The sequence below is a fragment of the Agelaius phoeniceus genome, chromosome 3 (assembly GCF_051311805.1).
Source record: "Agelaius phoeniceus isolate bAgePho1 chromosome 3, bAgePho1.hap1, whole genome shotgun sequence".
NCBI classification, from domain to species: Eukaryota; Metazoa; Chordata; class Aves; order Passeriformes; family Icteridae; genus Agelaius; species Agelaius phoeniceus.
The window spans coordinates 30,544,907-30,557,439 of record NC_135267.1 but is presented as its reverse complement, the minus strand read 5'-3'; the positions used below and the strand labels follow the sequence as shown (position 1 = coordinate 30,557,439).

At 36.5% G+C, this 12,533-nt stretch overlaps 1 protein-coding gene across 8 annotated transcripts in view; it reads left to right on the top strand.

The window, feature by feature from the left end:
• ARHGEF10 (Rho guanine nucleotide exchange factor 10) overlaps window positions 1-12,533 on the top strand; it is a 110,496-nt gene that overhangs the window by 86,679 nt on the left and 11,284 nt on the right. For all 8 annotated transcript variants that reach the window (XM_077174979.1, XM_077174980.1, XM_077174976.1 and 5 more), the window contains 2 exons: window positions 5,143-5,285; window positions 11,258-11,432. In XM_077174979.1, the coding sequence (XP_077031094.1) occupies window positions 5,143-5,285; window positions 11,258-11,432 (318 nt within the window). The remainder of the gene's footprint in view (window positions 1-5,142; window positions 5,286-11,257; window positions 11,433-12,533) is intronic.

The following is a 12,533-nucleotide window of genomic DNA, read 5'->3' as shown; positions in this document are numbered from 1 at the left end:
TTAATATTTCAATAGTTCAGTAAGAGTTTGGTCCAGTGGAATAATAGCTGAGGCAATTTTCGCCATGCACAGAACAGAAGAGGCTTCACTGGTAAGAACTTTGGGAACTCTGAAGCTGGTCAGAAATTTTGATTACTTACCTGTCCAAAGAGGCTTTGTGACACTAATCAATGGAGCATTTTCAGAGGATTAATATCAAGGAATATGACAAAAACTGAAAGGAAATACAAGAGTAAGGGAAACAGTTATAACAGTGAAGGAGTAGCAAGTCAGTTGACTGGTGAGGTACCTTGATGAATTTGTTAAGACCCTTGTGTCCTCTGACAAATTGAGGAAAGGAAGAATATGTGGAATGCAAAATGCTGATGTTGAACTCAGAGCTTGAGTGGAGCCATGTACTGCTCTAGCTTGTCTGAAGAGTGGATTTCTGGCATGTGATTGCTACTTCAAGTAGACATTGTGAGAGGCATTGCTGTGAAAAATAAACAGTGGTATTAAGCTGTTAGGGAGAGGACTAGAGCAGTGAAACTGAAACAGAGATAAAATACTGTTGGCTTTGCAGTGTCACATAATACTCATCACCAGAAACATGTTGACATTGCTTTCAGTCTTATTTGTGTATCTCATGCCAGGACCTCGGCACCACCCCCTGTTTAACTGTAGGAAGAGTGCTGTCAGCTATTTGGCTTGAAGAATTTGATGCATGTGGGAGAAAAAATGAGTATGCATGCACAGTGTAGGACATTCCTAGTTACACATTGTTTAGAAGAGCAGGCCTGAGTGTCTCATCTTATTTTCAAGTGATAAGGAATGTGCTAAACTTTTGACTTCTGTAGGTACCATTTTACTCCTCCACAATGCTGGGTTATGTACCATGTGATGGAAAAAATGTTTGTGCTCCACTGCACTAATGAACCAAGACCTGCTGTTCCCAGGGCTGTGCTGGCAGCTCTGCTGAAAGCATCAATAGTGCTGCTAAGCAAGAGAGGAAGCTGTCAACAAAAACGCTTGCTCGGTTCAGCTTGACTGAAAGCATAAAGGAAGGCAAGACTACTACAAACTTTGAAAAGACTTTCTGAGGAAATAAACTGTATGTTAATAGGTTGTCACATATGAAGACCTGAGTGCACCAACTAATTACAATTTTTAAAAGTACTAAATATTTAAAATATTTATAAATTAATAATAGGAAGCCTATTCTTATAAATGACTGTACAATAATTTTGCTTCCTTCATTGGGTTTTGCAGAAACAAACCACAGTTTTAAAACTTTTCCTATAGAATGGACATTGTTTTAAAACTTCTTCTATTCACTCAAATTTAATCAGATAGGAAGATAACTAATTTTTAAAATTAATTTAAAAAATCAAAAGACTAATAACAAATGCACTACTGGAAATAATGTCCTTTTTCATTGACGTCTTAGAAATATTTTATGAGAGTGAGAGACCTTACTTTGATGCAGCTAAAGAGCCTGATATGTGCATTTCAAGATACTGTTCAACACTGGTGTATAAACTATGGCACGTAACTTCTGGAGAAACATAAGTTACAAAGAGTATTAAAAATAGTGACATAACACAATGGCATAACACATATCTATTAGTATAAAATCTGTCTTCTATTTTTTTAAAATACTTTTCTAATATGCAAATATCAGACATCTTATATACAACATAAATATATGACATCTAATTTCAAGAAGCCCCTGGATTCATTTCTATCTTGACCCTGTTCTCGGATTTTGTAGAAACATCTCTTTCCTGCAAACAGCTGTACCTGCAATTCATATCCTCATGAGACATGCCTTGAGATTCTTTTGGCAGAAGTTTTATCTTGGCTTCTATTTCTTGCTTCTTTTCTCTTTTGCCAGGAAAAAATAAACTTATTTTAATCAGTAACTAGCAAAGGATTTTATAGCATCAAACGAAGCTATTCCTTATCTCTTTTGCAAGTGGTGTGACTAATTGTAAGCACCTGGATAGTGCCAGTTGTTGAAACTACTCACATAAGCGTGTCTTGAATCTGCAGGTGCTTACACAAGTCAGATAGAGATAATGCTTCTTTTCCCTTAGATTTTAGGAGCAATGGACATTGGATCAGACAGATAACATGGTAAATAGCCAGTGTCAAATATGAAGTCTGTGCAGGGAGGTATTGAACAGGGTCTGCTGAGATCTAAGGAGAGAGGCAGGAAGAGTATTATGTTTTCTTCAAAGTGTGATTTTGTTAGTTTTAAACCACTTGTGAGCTAGACACAGACTTGATAAGTGCTTTTGGAGCTGGGTGATAAAATTCTTGGTCAGCAAAATGAAGTTGTGATCTTACTTTTAGCCAGCAGCCTCTGGTTAAAGCATTTACAGAAGTGTGTTGGATTATCAGGCTTAGTCCCTTGCCTTGCTTGAGTGGATTTTTACCCATGCTTTCCACTCTCAAGAGATTTCCCTGTCTGCCACAAAATGAAAGGAGATGCACAGGGCTTAATTTGTCCTCCTGGTGCCATTCCACTTTGTATAATTAATGAGTCATTCAGGGTCCAGAACACAGCTGACACATCCTTTGAATACTGTCCTAATTACTAGACCAGAGAGTGTTCCCCTGCCCTTTTTTCTCCTCATCTGTCTCAGATGCTGTCTGATCTAGAAGACATCAGTGTTTGCCGTAGGAAATAAAAAAGCACCAGAGAATAGCCTTATCACATGACTAGGGTCATAGGGTAGAGTGATAGCTTTGGATCTTTCCTGGGCTGATATATCAAGTGGGATTTCAGGCTTTTTTTTTCAATAAATTGTGGTAGACATGAGGCCTCTATCTCACCTTCTTTGTATGTCCAGTCCTATGGAACTCTTAAACTGGATTGTCAAGTACTGTGTTAACACACACCAACAGAAAATGGTTTTGTGAGAACTGAGTTTTTTAGGTATATATATTGAATCAGATATTCATTACTCACATGGTATTTATAACATTGATAGTATTGAAAGCATTTTCTTACATTGATGGAAATTGTTAATAAGGCTTAATGCTTAGTCATCTCAGGAGTTACATGGAACTTCAGGGCATAAAGGTCCAGATTTAAGAAAAAAAAGACGCACATTAGATGTTTGAAATTTATTTTGAGCAAAATGTAAATGAGTCCACAGTTGATATCCTGAAAATCCTTTTTTTCTTGTTGTTTCAGTATCAGCTATGCTATATATATAAATTAATGTATGCTTTGAATGTATTTAAGAGAAAGACTTGTCAAGTTCTGTGAACTTTTCTTTTATGTTATTGGTTTTTTCAGTGTGAAAATATAACTAGAAAAGATAGTTTTTTGCTCAGCATGTCTGCTCCTTGCCCAAACTCATAGTCTTATCCTTAGGAATAATGTAGCAGAATTATGCTGGGTTTATCCCTAGGAATGATGCTATGTACAGATTGTTGTTAAACTTCTGCAGTCAGCATCCCTTGCACAATGAAAATTGTGACACACACATGTGCAGCTTCACTCTCTGAAGGCTCTGCACTGCCTGCAGTGCTTACAGCAATTATTGAGTAAGGGCAGCCTCAAGTTTAGAATTGAATTTGTGGGTAATGTGGTTGCTAAAGAATGGAAACTTTTCCAAAAGTTTGTTTATTACTAATAGTACATATGAGTCATAGAGAACACAGTGACTCTGACATTACTGGGAGAGTTTGCTGGCTAATAACTGGAAGCACTCTTCTCAATGCAAACTAAAATAATGAAAATTATTTTGACAGCCTGAAACTAAATGTCAGTTCTACAAAGATGCTTTCAGAAGAGAGCCCCATCCTGAGAATGACTCAGCGAAGGTTGTATCTCACAGATGACAGAAATTTTGAGAATTACTCCAGAACTGAGGCTTCACATTATTGTTGTTGCTACTGTGATTGGTGAAGCAGGAAATTTTGTGCCCCCATTCCCTAAGCAAATAATAGAAGATGCACTTGTTTTCAGGAGGGAAAAGAAAAAAATTGTACTTAAGTGCTTGCCTAAAGATGTGTTTACTTTGGTCTCATCAATCAAAATTTAAGTGGTTGCGGAGTTGAAACCAGTGTCAGAAAAGTAAACAACTTTTCTGCAGCTTGTGTAGGAAGAAGGCTTTTCAATGAAGAAATGGTGCTTTTTGAAATATTTTGTCTCAGTGTAAAACCCAGTTACTTTTAACAGATTTTTATATTATTAGTAAATCATAATGTATAGAAATGTCATCTTTGAGACTATACGCAGTGAGCACTTATAAACTAATATGAAAACATTAAAGTTATTATTCATGTACTTAACATGTCAATTTGTATGTATAAAAGAGAAAGCCACAACTGTTTCAAGAAGCCTATGTTGCTGGTTCTTAAATTTGGGGATAAATAATCTCCTAGTCCTTGTTTCAAAGAGATGGCAATTGAGAGTGACCATAGCAGTAGGTGGAAGCATGCAGTTCTTACCAGAACCTCTCTGAATAACTGATTGTGCCACATACACATGCATAATTTAATTTAGATCTGCTAAATGCAGTCCAAAGAAAACACTGTGGGTTTTATAATTAGAGGAAAAAGTAAGAAAAGTGAAGGTGTGGCACAAGACCAAGTTTTAATTTCTTCTTTTTTTTGGTCTTAATTTCCATCTTAATTGAAGCATTTGGTAGTAGGATGGTCCATTCCATCAAAATGCTCTTAGAAAGTGAACTGCACTCATTACAGCCTACAGTAAAAATCTTCCTGATGACTTTGCACATGAAGGATGATTCTGTCCTAGTTAGAAGTTGATTCATCTTGAAATAAGTTGGCTGTGAGCTCCTTCTGGGTTGGAGACAATTGTGTCAGCCATGGGTTTCTGATTGTATTTCTCTGGAAAGGAAAGCAGTTGAATCAGAACAGCAATGTGGTATTCCTGAAATATCATTTGATCTAGATAAAATTTACTCTCTTGACAGTTAATATGAGTACTTAGGTTTGAATTTTCTCCTTAATGTTGTTTTAGCCTTGCAAATTTACCCTGGAAGCTAAAAGTAATCATACACAAATCACACCATAGCTTGAAGTGGCAACTTGCAGAAATTCAAGCAGTGGACTTTTCAGAACTGTTTTAAAGCAAAGGTCACCATTTGGTTGTGTATAACCTTTCTTCTTCTTTTATTGAAGATGGGACATGGAACACAGAACCTCAGAAGATAGTTAAATTGGGTGTTCTGCCTGTTAGAAGTCTGCTTGTGATGGAGGAGACCATTTGGGCTGCATGTGGTGGACAAATTTTTATAATCAGCACTGTGACGCATTCCATAGAGGTAAACGCTTTTGAAAGCATTGCTCACCTATTATGCTTCAGGGTATAAGTGGTGAAATTTTAAAAATGAAAATGTGTTTAAGAAGCATCATGATTCAGGAAGCTTTTTATTGAATGTGGTCTCAGTTCTTTTAAATCTCACTCCCTTAGTTTGTAATTCTGCTGTTGTGTTCTCTGCTGATGTCTCAGCAGACCTTGCTGCCATTTACCCACTGGTTTCCATAAGGTGCTTGGAAATGATAGAGTATTTGGGGCAAGAGATTTTCTTAAAAATTAAATCTGAGGTAAGGCAGCAGAGAACTGGGCACCTATAGGCACATTTCATGTTAATTACAGAAGAAGGTTTAACTAAGAGACTGCCTCTATATAGTTAGATGTTACTTGTACCTTGCAATAGTTTCATAATATATTTTTTCCGAGTTTTGCTTCTCCTTCTCCGTGGCCTATAAAAATTCTGTTTGCATAAGAGCAGTTTCTGATGAATAGTCACACAAAAGCCAGCTTTTTCAGAATGAGGGAAGAGTCTTAAGGGTTCAAACTCACATTTGTGACCACATTTTCCAGAAAATGTTAAGCCTTTATTTCCGTCAAAATTACAGCTTTCACCAAAAGAATGTCTTAGTAGTCCAAAGTTAAGAGTTGATGAATCATCAGAAGTTCATCCTCTCCTTCAACCTACAATGGAGTGTCACTGAATTGCATGATGTTTACAGCCATGAAGTTTTTTCAAACAGGAGTCATGATGAGCTCACAGCCTCCTTCTTTGTGTGCTTTGTTGCTGCATTTTTTTCTTTGATGGTCGTGTTTTCTCCCAACAATTGTCTGTTTGGTACAATTGATTCTGTGAGTCACTGTCATGAGTTTGCAGGGAAATAGCTAACATCCTAATTTCCTCTGTCTTTTTCTGTGTTTTCTGAGAGATTTGTTTCATCCAATAAGTTGCTTGGACTGTATATTCTCCTACTTTGTTTTTCTTTAAGGCTTGTTGTTGGTAGTTTGAATGGTATGATTAGGGAAAGATTTTGGATGAGTGATTTGAATAGGTGCTTAAAATGGACTTTTGTTAGTTTCATAGCCTCTGGGACACATGGTTGCTATTCTACAGACTTTAGTAAAATCTCTCAGATTCTCACTAGGAAAACAGTAAGAAATCACAGCCAGGTTCTTCCTGTGTGAGTCTGGATACATACAGCCAGATCTCTGAAAATAGGTTTGGCAAGTCTGGCCTAATTCTGTAACACAGCTCTCCCTAAGTCTGGTAGTATGGCTGCAGTTTGGGCTATGCTGGGCTGTTTTGCAGAGGAGAACAAACCCAGAGTTAAACAAACTTTGAGGATTAAAGAATGTTTAAAGCTTACTCTGTCATAATATAGTAAAATGTCATGTACTGCAGTGTTGAAAACAGAAGTTTGGAGACATAAAATAACAAGGACTCTACCAATATCTCTCAGACATGGCAGCTTCATTTTTCAGCTGTTACTACAGATTTTCCTACAAAAGCATCACAGGAGGTTTCTTCTCATTTCTCAACTGAGCCATCTGTTGTATTCAGAGCTCAGGTTATTATAGGTCTATTGCACACACAATAAATGCTGCAGCAAGTAACATATAAGAAATGGTGCATATGGGTTGAGTAATGTTTTTTCAATATAATTTTGTTCAAGAACATGATGATTTTCTGTACGTCTGGCTGAGGGTCATCTTTTTAATTTCACACAAATATCCATGTCATAGTGTGTCATGTTCCTCATAGAATTGGGAATGAGCAATGATTTTCTGTTGCTTCTTTATGGGTATTAAGACATACTGATCTTTTTCTAATTATCTCACCAGACTAAAAAAGTCATTCATGTTTTCAGTGTTGCTGCCTACTTAGTGACCTGACTTGTTTTGATAACTTCTTAGGCTTATGTTTCCAAAAGTGATCTGCTGTGTTGTCCTTCCCATGTTCACTGGCAATATTGTTTCAATATTATATAATATATGAGGCAATTTAAACTCTGTCTATATAAAATATTTTAACATCTGAGCTGCCCCTTCCTTACTGTGAAGAGCAGAATATTTGCTATGAGGGGAAGCAGGAGCAAGGAAATGTTTGTTCTCCCTCTGTGCTCTCTCTCATTGAAATTTAGTTGAAATGATTTGACTCAAGATCTTATGCATAAATGTGATCTTCACTCTATCAGCAGGAATCCAAGTGTTGCACAGGGCTCACCTTTTACTCTTGCCTCTTTACTGAACTCCTTTATATCTCCATATACATAATGTGGAGTTACTCCATGTATACTGCAATACAGCTGCTTGCTACTTCATTGCTACTGTCATGCATGCATACTATGTGCTCTGCAACCTGTACATTATCTGTAAAGGCATCTGGCAAGATTTTAAGGCCATGTTTGTGCAAATCCATCAGCATATTCAAGTCTATTTTTTAAACTTGTCCTTGTGAGGCACTCTTTGCTTCACAGGTATCTCATATTTAACTGTCTGTGCATTTGCTAAGTGCAGAGCACATTATCCTTGAAGACAATCTCATTCCATGCCTCCTTGTTTTGCTAAGATTTTTATTTAAGATTTTTCTTTCTTGAATATTTTTAGTAAATGAGCAGGTTTGGCAGTGTGTGTATTGGATTTGGATATTACTCACTTGTGCTTTTCCTCCCCCCTCTAATATGGGTAAGACTCACAATTAACTTGTTCTAATGATATGTTATTGTAATAGAATGTTTTAGGTAATGTCTTTTATTGGCACAATGCCCCAAACTGGCACAATGCCTCAAGATACTTGGCAGGGCACACATGAGAAACACATCAATTGCTGTTATATATTAATTACATGCCCTGATCCTCTTTCTGTGAAGAAGAAATTTGTTACTTAGTTTTGACCCTAGATCTGACAGCTGTATTGCTGCTGGGTACAGACCTACATGCAATAATGGTCTCTGTGCCTGGAGCTCCTTGTACTCTGCAAAGGCAGTTTGTGCTTGTTTCAAAACTTCAAAAAGTGCCAGAGTATTTAATAGAATAAAGTCACTGGTTGAGTGTGATTCTATCCTAGTCTGTTTTGCTTTGTTTTTAAAACTTTGATAATCTATACAGGAGTTACACTGAAATGTTCAGCTGAGTAAACAAAAATATGGAAATCCGTATACATAACTGTGCATTGCCCAAGTGTTGTAACTTCTTTAAAGCAGTGAAAGACATTTGTTTGAGGTTGAAGGTAATGGCACTCATTATCCTCTTCACCTGAAGCTGGAGAAATCGTGGTGCATTTTTTGGTGCAGCTGTTTGGTGTAAGTGAGCACTCCCTCAAAAGAAGGGCTCTGCTGTGTCCCACACTGCTGGAGCACTAGTGAGCTGCACTGGGCTGTGGCATCCACAGTGCCTTCTACAGCTCCTGTGCTGCTCTAGTTAGAATGGGAGAGCCTGAGGGAGAAAGCCAGGCAAGAGGAATGTAGGTATGAAAACTAAAAGAGAAAAAAAAAATTAATTCAATTCTTTTGATAAGAAAAGGAATGAGACCTCTTTTTTTCCTTTGTATCTGTATTTCTTGTTATAAAAAGAAAAGAAAATTAGAAGTAAAAGACCAGCTCACAGCTTTTCAGATAGACGTGTAATTGAAACAGATGTTAAAGCTATCCTCTATGCAAAAATTTATGCATAAGAAGGTGCAGTTTTGGGGTATGTTCTTGCTCCATGTTAGAGGACCCTTTCAATGAGAAGAATAGTTCTTCCTACAGGGCTTGTCATGTTTGCAGTGTACAGTTTTGCTTCAAGTGGGTCTGTGTGTTCCAGCAGCCAGCTGTACAAATGGCAGGACAGACTTAGTGGGAGTATAATGAGTTGGCTAGTAAAAATGGAATGTGACAAAAATGCATGTGCAAGTTGTTTTCAGTGGCACCAACACAGTTGTCAGCTGTGGTTGGATAACTCCAGAGAAAATTCTTTTTTTTACAATCTTCTTCATTTGTCTTCTAATTTCAGAGAGTACAAGTTGCTGGTCAGGTTTGCTTCAGCAGCTGTGGGTCTATCCCCTAGAAGTTCTCAAAAGCAAACTAGTCACCAGTGTAGGGATGTATGAGTCTATAAACAAAGTAAATAGTTTAGAATCTTTTTTTCAATGGAACATGCATGATGAGAATGTCAGCAAATCTAGTCATAAGGGCTGTTTCTGACTTTGAAAGATGTTTTTTATGGATAAATTCTTCTGTTGAATAAATCTTATGATTTTCAAATTGTGTATATCATTTGGTAATGAATGAATACTGGTTACTTGAGGAAAACAGTGAATATAAATGGGTCTGCCAGAGTTGCTTACCTTACATTCTGCAGTGTTATTATTCAAAGAATCAAAAGGTAATACAGTAACACTCAAAAACTGAACCACTGCCTGACAGCTGGAGAGAAAATTCTGTTCATTTACTAAAAACTGAACATTTGGAGAATAATGTTAACAAATGAAAAACACAAAAGATAATTCCCATTGTCTTTAAACAGCAAATTTCTCATTGAAAATAATATTTTATACAGTAATAAAGTATAAAAAAACCCCAAGTGCTTAGTAAACATAATACCAAAAGTTATTCTTTGTGGAAATCCTAAATTTTTATTCTTTGTCTCTGATCTTAGCCTGTTAGTTGAATTTTGATGGAAAATTTGGACAATATATCGATAACCTTATTATATTTAGATTTTAATTTAAAAAGCCAAAATGTAACTTAACTGTAACACCTGGAAAATTTAAGTGTATTTCACAAGGAAGGAGGAGGTGCTTCTGCATTTTATCTGCAAATGTAATAAAGAATATCTAATAGGTTAAGTGAATATTAGAGCACTTATTACTTCCATACCCCTCAGTGAGAGATTTTTATCCAAGGAACAGTTTTTCATTTATTTAGCTAAGTAAGTTTTGTATTTATCAGACTGGCTCTCTGATAATAGCTGGTACAACAATAAAATAATGTGTTCAACTTCAGAGACAGTCTTCTTACAAGACAAAACTGGGAGAAAACAATCCCTCCTTCTTGTTAATGATTAAGAAACTTTACTACAGCTTTATCTCACATGTTAATAGAGACATACAGAGAGAGAGATTTCTGCCTTCCTGGAGCCAGGTTGTAACTGGCTCTAGATCAAGGAAAAAGGTCTATCTTCAAAGTGTTATGTTACTTACATTTAGAAAGAGGATTTTGGCTTTTATAATGAGATGCATCAATTGTTTGAAGGACAGGAAAACAATATAGCTAATACTTGTGAAATTCAAAGAAGCATCAAAAAACCCACTGCAATATTAAGGCTGACATTGTTATGTGTGTAATTGAGCAAATTGTGTGTTTATATTCTTATACACTCTACTTTCTAAATATTACTTTTTATTACATATATAATTTAATAATAATTATTATTACTTATTATTTATATAATATATAATATATATTATATACTATATACTATATAATATTTTTATATTATTATTTATATTTATTATTTATATATAATAATTATTTATTATTCTTGCTATGAAAAGACCCCAGCAGAACAAAAGAAATGTATTTTTTTATTGTTGAAATAGAAGTTCTGCTGTAGATAAAAGTACAGCTGTGGTAGCTTTCCCAAAGGAGTATAAATAAAGAAATTTGAAATCCTTTTAAGTCTGAGCTGTTTTGGGCTTGCTAACCCCTATCATGCAATATTTTTAAAAACAAGAAAATCTGAGTTAATTTGTTGTTAGGTGGAACCCTGGCTCAAGAGCTGAGAATCCTTCTATACTAATGATGATATATTTCCAAAAAAAGTCCCAGGGAAATTAGCACATCATACATGGCTATCAGAACATATCCTGAGCAAGGCAGAGGAAGCCTTGTCCTTGTCAAAGAGGATGAAGATACGGTGCTTACACTGAAAAGCTGGTAAGAAAGGTTGAGTGATATCCTTGACTTGCATCTCCCCACAGAGCCCTTGTTTTTCTTGCAGAACCACTTTGAAGCCCATCAAGAGGAAGGGATGGTAATCTCTCACATGGCTGTGGCTGGAGTGGGAGTCTGGATTGCCTTCACATCTGGATCTACCCTTCGACTGTTCCACACGGAGACCCTGAAACACCTCCAGGATGTTAACATTGCCACACCTGTTCACAATATGTTGCCAGGTAGCTGAATTGCATCATATGGTAACATTTTTGTTTTATCACTGTTGTTCTTCAATGCTGTAGATTAGGCCAGAATCAGAAGGTTCATCTCAGACTTGGAGTCTGGTAAGTGTGTCCTGACTATTTGCTTTAGTAAGTCATAGTCCATCTGCTGCCCAGGTGAACAATGTGTGCAGTGAGCTGGTTGAGTAACAGCAGGTTGAGATAAGCACATGGATTCTTCTGTTTGGTCATATTTTTTGTGTGACTGTGAAACAGTTGGACAATGTAATCTGTCATGAAATTGTGTTTACTTTGCAGAGATTAGCATTTGCTTTTGGAACCTTAGAATCTAGTACACGATGGAACCATTTTGCCTAGGATCTGGACCAAAAAACCACTTGCTTAATTTTAGTTATATCAGTAGATCCAGGGAACTCAGCTGAACCACTCACATGCTGCCATTTCAGAGTGTGTTCAGTGTTTTCCTGACCCAAGCTCTAACTTGGTGATTAAATGATTAGTTTTAACTCTAACCTGTGGTTGTTAGGATAAAATAGGATAAAATTTTAAAAATTAAAACTCTTTATGTGTTTTAAGACAGAAGCTGTTCAATAAGCAGTTGAAATGGCTTGTATCAGTTTAGCAAGTGGATGACAAAGGCTTCAGCATCAGCAAGCACATCAGGTGGGAGCTGGGGCTGTGCTGGGAGGAGAGACAGAAAAGTGGGACTGGCATGGCTGAGCATGAGGTATCCATGAGTGGACAACCATTCTTTCTATCTCTCCTTGTTTGTAGACTGGAATAGACCAAACTTCTGCAGTTTTTATGGGCAATGTGTGTGCCAGCTTTATTGCTTAGTTTTACTAGCTGAAGCCAGTTCTTCCCACACAGATTATATTTATATTCTCACAGGAGTTAGGCATAAATCTTACATCAAAAATGTTTCACATTTTCAGTGTCTTCTTCTTACCATGTTTTCTTTCAGATGGCATTAGCTTTGCAATAAAACTCCATTATAAATTTTGTCTGTTAGCCATGTTCTAGATAGGGTGCTTTTTACATGTGGTGTTTGACCATAGCTCCAGCACTGAACAGCAGCAAATCATCTGCCTTTAAATA